This window comes from Rhinolophus sinicus, linkage group LG01, assembly GCF_036562045.2.
Source record: "Rhinolophus sinicus isolate RSC01 linkage group LG01, ASM3656204v1, whole genome shotgun sequence".
NCBI classification, from domain to species: Eukaryota; Metazoa; Chordata; class Mammalia; order Chiroptera; family Rhinolophidae; genus Rhinolophus; species Rhinolophus sinicus.
Genome location: NC_133751.1, coordinates 39,107,587 through 39,119,897, shown reverse-complemented (window position 1 = coordinate 39,119,897; position 12,311 = coordinate 39,107,587). Strand labels below are relative to the sequence as shown.

The 12,311-nt window shown below is 38.8% G+C and overlaps 1 protein-coding gene across 1 annotated transcript in view; it reads left to right on the top strand.

Annotated features, from left to right (window-relative positions):
• Positions 1-12,311, top strand: part of SPATA16 (spermatogenesis associated 16) — a 209,288-nt gene that overhangs the window by 182,404 nt on the left and 14,573 nt on the right. Inside the window, exons 9-10 of the mRNA XM_019734941.2 lie at positions 361-525; positions 3,029-3,112. Of these exons, the coding sequence (XP_019590500.2) occupies positions 361-525; positions 3,029-3,112 (249 nt within the window). The remainder of the gene's footprint in view (positions 1-360; positions 526-3,028; positions 3,113-12,311) is intronic.

The window sequence follows — 12,311 nt, the reverse complement described above, 5'->3', positions numbered from 1 at the left end:
CCTTGGTGACATAGATAAAGTCTCCCCACTCGGAATAGACATAGCGCGGTGGGATCACCACTGGGAGAGTGGGGCACAGGTTCAATTTCAGTCCCCTTTTTTCCCTCAGTCCAACTTCTTTATGCAGGGCCACCTGCAAATCCTTGTCAATAGTCCTGCAAAGTGTTCCCTCTTACATACATTCATCTATTTGAAGGAAAGGTACAGATAATTCTCCAAAATGATAGAAGGAAACATTTGTTTGTACTAGATACCATTGCTTCAAAGGATGTAAACATAACAAACCCTTGCTTTAATCCCCAGAGAAAGGTCTATTTCTGTGGTTTTGTTCTAAAACATTTACTTTTACTGGGAGGCTAGGGGAATTTCCATGCGTGCTCGGGCGTGATGGAGAAGTTGCAATACGCCAGCCTCCTCAGCCAGCTGCAGAGAGTAAAGGAGCAGTCCCAGGTGATCAATCAAGTAATGGCAGAGCTAGCAACCATTCCCTATCTACAGGACATCAGTCAACAGGAGGCGGAATTGGTAAGCATTTGTGTTTCTTTGTTTAAGGCTTTCATAGGCCCTGAGCCAACAGCAAAGTGATATGATCTGAAAGAAATTTGTCATAATAAATGTAGTCTGAGGGTGAACTCCCCAACCCTCATGAAGCGTTCTAATGAAGAAACTGGAAAATGTAGAAAAGTGAATGTCTTTTTTTTATTTGCTCACATTGACTAGCTTCCATTTTTTATATCAAGAACTGTGTGATGTGTAAAAACGAAAGAAAGGGCTGATTACTCATACTGTGTGTCAGGCTTTTTGTTTTGAGTAAAGTTAAATTTCAATAAATTGTTTCTTAAACTCCAAGATACGTTAATACATGATTCTTTTCTATGGAAAATTGAGAGGCAAAAAAGTAATTTCTGTATAGAAAACCAAGCCTACAAAGCCATTTCTAGTGTCACAGATAAGTTGGCAGTGCCAATACACACACACATTAGTACTTTTAGATAAAACAGTTATCTTATTTGAGGAGAAAATGTAGTTAGTTAAGCAGCTGTGGTTTTAAACTGAATTAACCAATTAACTCAGAGGCAGTCAAAAACTAGTTGAAGGAATGTCTCAAACAATCTTCGAACAGATTTGTATATAATAACCATAATTAGTACTAGAAACCATGGCACCTTGTTTGAAAAACAATTATTAAACAGTGCGCTGGCCATTTGAGGAAAGGCAACATGTATTCTATATGGATATCCTAATGGGTTGTTGGGAAGGGCTTTTGACTTTGAGTAGATAAAACTAATTATTGATCTGAAGTGAATGCACATAGCAAGGATGAGAACAGCCCAAACCAATCACCTGTAATTTTCAGATAACTAAGGAACCCTCCCTCTCTGAATTTTCAAAGTTATAACAAATTCATCAAGAAATGGACTGCCAACATTTATAATGTTCATCTGAACTGTAACAGGGTATTAAATATATACTGATATTCACAGTAAGCCTGTAAAATCATCTGACTAGACAAATAATAAAACTGTGCTTACTAAAGATAAAAACTATGGGGAAAGAAAAAGTCTATGAATCAAGGAATTACTAAGTCAAAATTGGCAGCAATACTTTCAAAACCTTTATGGTTGTGCAGCAGAATGCTTTTCTAAAAGGCTAAGTGTTTATCCTACCATTCATAAGGCGTTCAGGACTGCAGTCAGTATGGAACTTTCAAAGTGCATATTACAGCCAATTTTAGATGATTAATGCTCCTCGGAGATAAGAGGAAGAAAAGAAAATGTTAAATTAAGAAGCTGGCACAATGTTGATCCTGTCTTCCTGAAAAACACATGCAAGATTTAAATGAAAAATACAGGGGAGTTATCTGCACTTAGATCTTAACCACACATCTGCGGCTTTCTTTTTTCTGAAAATACTTATATTCCAAAATATACACAAAGAGTGCCAAACTAGCATTATTGACAACCTGAGTAATATGTTAGTGCAATATTCCACTATCTCAAACCTTGGAAAATAGGATTTAATAGGATATTTTCATGTTATATGCACACTAGAAAAAAAATTTAATGTATATGGATGTATATGTATGTACAGGTCAAATATTTCTAAATCATGTACCCTGCAAGATTTCATCACCATAAGTAATAGATGTCACTTTTCAACTTCCAAGCATGGGTTAATCTAGACAATAAATTCTAGTAATGCCTTTTATGGTGCTTTATAAACAGTGACTGGTCAATAGAAGAGTTATGAGTGACAACTCTCTGCCCTTCTGCTTAAGCTCTGCAGTATCTAAAGTACAGAAAGATTATCTGAGGGTTCATACTATTTGATGCCACAGTAAGCTGAACTGGCATTTGTTCTTTTTTACAGGACTTTCTTTTTTAGTTTCGACTGTCACATGGCTTGATACGGCTTCATTACTTTGCAGCCACATATGCAGCGTGTGTATAAGACTGCTTTAAATTGGAAAATGGCAAAGGGTAGAATGTTTTAAACTTGCCTTTGAATGGAACCTAAAAAGAAAACTTGGTTGTTTTGAAGTTTTAGAGAAGAAAAGAACAGTAAAAGAGCTTAAATGAACTAGATCCTTTAAGAGCCAATAAAACAGCACTATGTTAGAATTGTCCTCTGGTGAGCTTTTGCATGATGCCTAAAATTATGATACATTAGCCTTAGGAGAAAAAACGTGTTCGTGTACTGCCTGCCATTTCCTGAGGGAATTAACTACCGCCTTCATTCTTTACAACCCAAATCTGTTTTTACAAAACATCAACATTTACTGCATTAAAACCTATATGTTTTCTACAAATTTTCAAGAAGAATCTCTTCATTGTTTCAGTATTTTATATCTGCAATAATACTCGGTAATGACTGAAGCAAAGATGAGGTAGCAATGTTCATTGTCGGAAAGATGAGTAATAAAATCATCAGCGTACAAATGATTTTTTAATTAGGTTTTAATCTGTGTATTTAGAGAAGTTATTTCTGTGTGAAATCCACACTGATAATTTTTATCTTGGTGCCACAGCTGCAGTCACTAATGGCAGATGCTATGGACACCCTTGAAGGAAGAAGAAATGATAAAGAACGTGTGTGGAATACAATCCAAAAGGTAAAACTTTCAGCTGAAGGGAAAGGATATCTTAGTCTTAAAGAAATGTCCATCTTTGGTGAAATCTGTTTAGAAGATAAAAAGAAAAGAAAGTCCTTTGGGTTGTTTTATCATTTGTTTTCTTTTTGTAAAATAAGTGCAGCTCTCTCTCTGGAATCCAAATCAAATATGGATTTTTTAAACCTATTCCCTCAGGTCTGCTTCTTTTCCAACAGCTTGTGGTCGTATGCTTTCATGGGTCTTCCTATTTGCTCTTTTTTGTATTCTGTTTTCATCATCCGCTTCTTCATTATTGGTTATTATAGATTTTTTCAAAAATCCCTTCCATCAGTGTTTTAGTCCACTCCCCAACCCTTTCTCCCATTTTCTGTCACTTGAGAAAAAAATGGCTACAAAATGGCTACATCTCAGGGAACAACAGAGAAACTAGCACATCGATGTTTTGTGGGGAGGAGTAAGATACTGGTGTTAGAAGTAGAGAAACATCCCTTCATGGTTACCAGAACTTAAATAAAACAATCACCAAAATGTACCTGGCCCCAGGTATGCATGAGACTTGTGTGAGGAGATTTGTGTGATACTACACAGCCCTCGGACAACATAGACATGAGTAATATTGAGCCTCCAGTCCAGCTAAAAGTAATAAATTCTGATCAATCCACTCCCCATTCAGTCTCCTCCAAACATTGTAAGAACCCACAAAGGGACAACTGGTGTCAGGAGATCTGAGAGAAGCAAATCAAAGAAGCCTTCAGTTTAAGAGGTAATAGTCAGCCAGCCATGAGGGATCCTGGTACATCTGAGGAAACGTGTGTCTTCTGTAATCAATTCAGAGGCCCTATGATAAATGTATAACACAGACATCAGCTGAACTCAGCAAATATTTGTTGAATATTTACTATGCCAGAAAGAACACTAGGTGTTAAGGACATTGTGCTGGGCGAGACAAGCATGGCGCCTGCCTAGATGGGCCTTACCATATAGGAAATAAAGCAGTTAGTTATACATTTACTGAATACTATAGTGAAAGAGTGGACGTTCAGCAATCTATGGAAGCAAATACGGGAGTATTATTTGGTCTGGGAGGCCAGGAAAGCCATCTCTGAGAAAGAGATATTTATACCACATTTAAAGGATATGTAGTCATTATTCAAGTGAAAAGGGAGATTTCTAAACAAAGGGAAGAGTTTCTACCAAGAATGCAAAGAAAGCATGGCACACTGAAAAACTGACAAAGGCACAGGAACATATTTCAAAATGAACTGCAGAGGCAGAAGTCAAATCACAGAAGGACTTTTAAGTTATGTTAAGAATTCGAAATGTTTCAGAAAATATTTCACTGAAAAATGTGCTTGAGACATTTCTAGGGTCGTACTGGGAGAACAGAAGGAGGGGCTACATTCAGTTAGAAGTGGTGGCTTGATGTACAGTAGAGCACATAGAGACGGAGAGAAGCAGATAGATACAAGAAACATTTGGGAAGCCAAATCAACAGGCCTTGTAGTTCACTGGTTGCATATGGGAGTGTAGTGAATAGAAAGAATTAAGAACAATGCCCAGATATTTGGCTTGAGCTGTTGGGCAGTGGATAGGGAGAGGTTTGCTAGTGCCATTTACTAAGGAAGGAAACCCTGCTGGAAGAGCCACTTTTGGTGGAGAATATAAACTCCCTCAGAATCCAGTCGTGAGGCAGAAACCATGCCAGATATTTGAAAGGGAATTTAATATAAAGAATCGTTAACTAGGTATGAAATTATTAACTAGGTAACTGAAAAAGCAAAGGAGAACAATAATTGATCACAAAGGAACTAATTAAAGGAAGGATCTACCATCCATTAGGGCTGGGAAGTCAAAGAGAAGAGGTTGGAATTACTAAAACGGAAACTAGGAAAGGGACCCAGCTGGGCCAACACTCAGACCTCCCACTAGGAGGTGCTGCTTAGCTGGTGGTGCTAGTATCTCCGCGCTTGGAGGAGGGGTCCTGAAGGTCTGAGACCCCCGACTTCTGAGGAGAGGGCACAAACCCACTCGTGCTGAAGTAGGGGATGAAGAGGGGAGGGAGTGGTAATACAAGTAATTCTGCAACTTTTGGAAAACCTAGATTCAACTGCTATTACGGAAAATAACATGTTTCTGGAGAGAAGAAGCTTTGCTGAAGACGTGCTCCCAGGAACCCCAAGTAGACAGGAAGTCAGCAGCAAGTAAACGGGGAAGCAGCAAGTCCCTCCTTGGTCCTTTGGCATTGAAGTGTCCCTCTGTTGCCCTATTGACAGAGACTAAGAGCTGGTAAAGAAGGAATAGGGTTTGCAGACTTCCAGCCCCAGCATCAAAGAACTAATTATAAAGGGTGAGTTTGAAGTTGAGAGACTTTAAAGCTAATAACTGGCACAAAAGTACATTGAATGTACAGTGTTGGCAAGATATTCAAGGGTTCTGGATAAAATACGGAACAAAAATAAAGACTTCTCAGTCATTGCCAAATTAGTATTAACTAAAATCGTTTGAGTGGGTCACATGGCTGAGAAAGAGCATAGAATAAGGAAAGAAGAGAGGCTAGAGGAGCACATTTCCATCTTAGGAAGAGAAACCTACAAAGGAGACTCAGAAGGAATGGCAAGAGAGATAGGAGCTAGAGGTAACCAAATACAATGCTGATGAGAGCAGTATAATCAAATATCTATGTTGGATATAGAAATAATTGTTTAGAACAAGGTCAGCAAACTCCAGCCCTCAGGTCAAAATTGACAAACCATCTATTTTGGTAAATAAAGTTTATCAGACACATAGACCAGTGGAATAGAATTGAAAACCCAGAAATAAAACCACATAAATATGGACAGATAATTTTTGACAAATAAGCAAAAAACACACAATGGAGAAAAGACAGTCTCTTCAATAAATGGTGCTGGCAGAATTGGAAAGCCATGTGCAAAAGAATGAAACTGGACTGCTATCTGTCACCGTGTACCAAAATTAATTCAAAATGGATCAAAGACTTAAGCATAAGACCTGAAACAATAAACTGCATAGAAGAAAACATAGCTACTAAACTTATGGATCTTGGGTTCAAAGAGCATTTTATGAATTTGACTCCAAAGGAAAGGGAAGTCAAAGCTAAAATAAATAAATGGGACTATATCAAATTTAAAAGCTTCTGCACAGCAAAAGAAACCATCAAAAAAATAAAGAAGCAACCAACTGAATGGGAGAAGATTTTTGCAAACAGCGCCTCTGATATGGGGCTAATATCCAAAATATACAAGGAACTCATACAAGGCAAAAACAGAAAAACAAACAACCCAGTTGAAAAATGGGCAGAGGACCTGAAGAGACATCCCTCCAAAGAGGATATACAAATGGCAAATAGACATATGAAAAAATGCTCAACATCACTAATCATCAGAGAAATGCAAATAAAAGCCACAATGAGATATCACCTCACCCCAGTCAGAATGGCTATCATCAACAAGACAAATAGTAACAAATGTTGGAGAGGCTGTGGAGAAAAAGGAACCCTCATACACTGTTGGTGGGAATGCAGACTGGTGCAGCTGCTATGGAAGGCAGTGTGGAGGTTCCTCAAAAAGTTACGAATAGAATTGCCATATGACCCAGCAATCCCTCTCCTGGGTATCTACCAAAAAAATCTGAAAACTTTTATCCATAAAGACATGTGTGCTCCAATGTTCATTGCAGCTTTATTTATGGTGGCCAAGACATGAAAACAACCAAAATGTCCTTCGATAAATGAATGGATAAAGAAGTTGTGGTATATGTACACAATGGAATACTATTCGGTAGTAGGAAAAGATGAAATAGGAACATTTGTGACAACATGGATGGATCTTGAGATTATAATGCTAAGTGAAATAAGTCAAACAGAAAAAGCAGAGAACCATATGATTTCACTGATATGTGGCATATAAATCGAAAACAACAAAAGAACAAGACAAACAAATGAGAAACAAAAACTTATAGACACAGACAATAGGTTAGTGGTTACCAGAGGGTAAGGGGAGTCGGGGATGGAAGATGAAGGTAAGGGGATCAAATATATGGTAATGGAAGGAGAACTGACTCTGGGTGATGAACACACAATGTGATATATAGATGATGTATTACAGAATTGCACACCTGAAATCTATGCAACTTTACTAACAATGGTCACCCCAATAAACTTTAATTTAAAAAAAAGTTTATGTCACACATCCATGCCATTTATTTATATATATCATCTATGTCACGTTGGCCAAGTTGAGTAGTCTCCACAAGGACCGTATAGCTCACAAAGCCTAAAATATTTACTATCTGTCTCTATGCATAAAAAGCTTGTTGTACCTTGGTTTAGAGCATTACCCTTCCCAGAAATATTTGCATTTGTACAGTAATGTAATAATATTTTTGTTTTTACAGTATACAAACAACATTTGTATAGTAATATTTGTATTTATAAATCTAAGTGATAATAGAACAACAGCCCAATTGTGAAATTCCGATGACCAGCCAAAAAAGTGGAAGACAGATGGTCATTTATCTAAATCTGTCTGCATCTTATAAACAACCAGCAATACCACCTCCCTACAGGCTACGTTGTTGATGCCCACAATCTTAGGAGCACTTAGCCTGTGGCTTCCCACTTTGCCCCTATTTTAGTTACTTATTGCTGTGGTACAAATCACCCCCAAATATACAGTGATTTAAAACAACAATTCGATACTATCTCTCACAGTTCTGTGGACTGACCATACTCAGTTAGGTGGTTCTTGCTCGCTGTCTCTCATGCCATTCAATCAGAAGCCTTCTGTGCATGGGGCTAGGGACATTGGGCTCCAGGATGGCTGACAGGTGACACTAGTCAGCTGAGACAGTTGACTAGAGTGCGTTAATGTGGTCTCTCCATGTGACTTAGGCTGGGTTCCAAAAGGAAGTATTTCAAGAGAAAGAAAGTGGAAACCATCAGTCCTTTTATTGGCTAGTCCCAGAATTGGCAGAGCAATTTCCACCAGATCTACTGGTCAAAGTAGTCACAGGGCAACCGAGATTCATAGGGTGGGAGGAATAGATTCCACTTCTCCATGGAGTAGACATGCATTCAGTGACAGAATGAAATGATAGTGTCCGTCTTGGAGACAAGCTTCAGCAGCAGAGCTGTGACTCTGCCTGGCCTGGAAAACTTACTAGCAAGCAAGCAGGAGTCAAGAGGATAATCATCTCAAGGCCACTGAGATCGGAACATTGCAAAGCCACTCTACCCAACCATTGGGTGTCTAGAAAGCCTCACTGGTGAGCAGCCAATCTTTCCAAATTAAAAGCCCTCGTAATGATCCTAGCTTTCTAAATAGAAGCTCCTGAGAGGTCTTTAGGAAGATGTGAATGGGAAGGAACAGGGTGCCAAATTTTTCCCAAGGGCTTTTAATTTGGTTAATGTGACTCTACAAAGGATGATCCTATCACTTTCAGATAATTCCATAGCAAGTAAGTAATTTTCTTTTATTGCTACAGAGTTAATTTGCGTGTGCAGAAAAAAATAATCTAAAAAAGAACTAATTGTACAAGCTACACTGTGTTCTCAGCCTACTAGAAGTTGATATCAGTATCACCACCTCTGAGATCTGTTATCTGTAATAGAAACAGCTGTTGTACCTAATGAAAACACTTGAAGTTTCCGTCGGAAGCAGCAGAATTATAGCAGTACCTCCTAGTTCCACGTAGTTATAGAGACTGTCAGAATCCCCATTACCTAACACAATTTTCAGGGCTCCACTTTGTTATAGGTCTATAAAAAGCCTATCAAGATGAAATCTGATTCATGAGTGCTGACCTCCTGTCTATATTTTGTTTTCTTTGAGATTTCTCTAAGAATCCAGAAAGAGAAAGTATGAGGCAACTGTGTTTTTTCCTAATTCACTAGAACTAAAATACATTCTTAAATGCTGAAAAAAAAAAAAAAGCCTTCTTTATAGACTTTTAGGAAGTCAGCTTTTGTTTTGGTTTGACATTACAGAGTATTATTTTCTTTCCAGTAATTAACTCAAAAAAGGCATATGTATTTGATTTTGCCGTACATATACAAAATTAAGTAGGTTAGTCAAAAAACAGGTAAATTTTCTTGTGTTAGCAAGTCCCATGCCACAGGACTCTTTAATTAAGATGATCACACTTTGCTTAGTTTTAGTCTATAACAAAAATGCCTGGGAAATCACACCCTTTTGAATAACGCACGGGTCCTGTTAACACACAACTCATTCATGCATTCATCAAACATTTACCCGGCTCCTCCTCTGCATCAGACACTGTTAAGAGCAGGGCCCTAGTGGTGTTTACACTGTACTAGAGGAAAGTAGGAAATAAACTACCTAAAGAAATATGGAATATGTTGTAAGTAATAAATGGCATGGGTGGAGGACACAGGAAAAGAAAATGGAACATGCCAGATGATTTCAACTGCAATAGAATAGTCAGGGCAGGATTCATGGAGGTGACATTTGAAGAAAAACCTGAAAGAAATGCAAACCATGCAAATATCTGGTGAAAATCATTCCAAGGAATAACAAATGCAAAACCCCAGGATTGGAGCGTATCTGGCATGTACAAGGAACTGCAGGGGGGCAGGGTGACTGGAGTAGAATTAACACGAGTAATAGGAAGTGAAGTGAGAGTGTAGAGGATGTAATGCTTTGTCAAACAAGGAAACAATCTAAGCTTCTGAATGGAGAATAGATTGAAGGGGACAAAGGTAGAATCAGGGAGACTAGTTAGTAGGTTATTGCATGATAGGAGAGTAATTACGGTGGTTTAAACCCAAGGTGGGTTAAACCCAAGGTTGGATGGCTTGAGCCTGCACCCAGGTAATGGCAGTCAATGTGAGAAGCTGGTCAGATACGGTCTTCTATCCAGAAGAAGAACAAAGGCTTAATTAGATGAAAGCTAGTACAGTAAAAAAGCACCTTACACTAGCAATTTAGAGACCTGGGTCTGTCACAATTAACTCAGAAGCTACTTCCTGTCTCTGGGCCTCAGTTTTCTCATCTGTAAAATAAAGATATTGAACTAGAAGATTCAAAGTTCTCCCCACCTCCCAACTCTCAATGAATGGGTCTTTTGAAAACCAGACTCTCAAACTGAAAGAGTGTCAGTGTTTACTGAGCTCTTAATATGTGCCAACACTCTCCTATTCAATTTACATACACCAACTCACTAATCCTCACATGAGGCAAAAGGTATAATTTATTAAACATAGAAGTTTAGCATTTTGCCTAAAGTCACACAGCCAGCAAGTGCCAGAGCCAGGACTAGATCTGGACCCGGAGCCTAAACTCTTTCTTGATAGAAGCCCACACTTTGTTCTGCCTGAGAAAGCCTGGCTGACCGCATTGTCGTATGGATAGCTGAGATATAGGTGTGAGGCCAAATGGGGAATTAAAGTGACCTCCTATCAAAATGGAATTTGGCCATAAACTAGCCCAGTTTGTCTGTCTTGAGTTCTCAAAATAAAGTTCTTTTACTCTGAGCCAAAGAAGTCACTAAGGAATTTTTTGCTTATCTACCGATGTAATCTACCTATATAGGATCCTTCTCCTCTGTTGTTCCTTAGTTTTCCACCTATAACTGGAAAAAATACAGCACCAAAATCTGCAAATCTTTGCCCATTAATTCAGCTCCCACTCATGGGACCTTAGGCAAGTCACACCCTCCTAAGAAACATAATGCGTTTATATCCTTACCACCTTCAGAATCTATGATCTTGTGTTTCTTAGCATTGAATCCTATGGCCCATTGAAGCTTTATAAACTAGGCCTGAAGATAAATAGAAAAAGGAGTCTTTAGAAAAAAAGTCTTAAAAAAATGCACCAACTGTTAAGTTGGCACATTCTTGTTTCTTCTCATCAGAGAATCAGTTGAAAGAAAGAGTTAAGCAACATTCTGTCTGCAAATTAGAAGAAAAGTTACTTGTTCTTTATTTACAAAGTTGAAATTTTTCACTGAGATCAAAATTTAATATGGTACAATATAAAGTAATGTCTTATTCTGATATGCCCCTGGGTCACTGATTTGAGACTAAATCAGAGAAATGACACTTTGTTATTTTTAAAGTAATGAGAAAAATACTCTAGCATACAATCATTGTCCTGTGAATTTTCATGAGAAGTAATGCTACTTTTAAATTTCATCAAATATTATAACAGTACATCATAATCTTCAATGAATCTGACTAATAGAGTATAGGTGGGTGTCTTTAAACCACTCATATGGACTTACTCAAAATTATTGACCTTTTTGTATTTCTTTTATCTTGAAATCTTAACTTATAAATCATACTTGTCATCATACAGGCATGACATTCATTGGTATACTAATTTGGTCTTTTAGGATGAAAATGGTATAGAATTGTGTGTCACTTAGCAGCTCTGCTCTCTTCAACGCTGTTGATGTAGGCAAAGCAAGCAAGGGAGAAAAATTCAGGAGATGGGCCAGGGGCAGTTGGTTGAAGAGGGAGAGAGAAGAGCAAATTGAAACATTTTATTTACTTTCCACATCAGCATTCCAGAAACTCCTGAATCCTTCCAGAAACGCCTGAGAGAGACTGCACATGCGGCACTATGGTATCACTCATCCACCAGTCATTTGGGCTGACAAATATGTGGTTAGGGCGTGCGGCTGCATCTCTCTGAAAGTACTGCTGTCTTTCCGAAGATTCAGCAGCCGTACCACTCATTTGCAAAGCAGTTTTTCCAGCAATCAGGCTTTTCCTGTGTGTCTTGTTCTTTAAGGAGTCATTGCAGATGTATTGCAATTTGATTTTGAATCGTCTCAGCTTCTAGTTATTGGCTTCCCTATTCATATATCCCCAAATTCCTTTACAGTGTGTGCTCCAAGCACTGCTAAGCAGTTCTGTGCACGGCACAACGCAAACCATGGGGAGCAACCTACGTGCTCTTGATGATGACCACTCTGGGGGTGGGGGTGGGGCGCAGGGGAGAAGCTCTGAGGATGAGGAGGGAGGCAAGGCTCAAGGGGACCAAAAGGCCAGGTGCACAGAATAAATCACTGCAGTTCCTGGGATACATGAGTCTGTGCCCATAGGTGTCCAAGCCAGCAGCTGTGGTAGAGGGGTCTCCACCGAAACCCTGGCAAACCTCCTGTCGTGGTCAGAGCCTGAGCCCTGGGGCAGTGGGACATGAGGGGAAGACCTCATCCT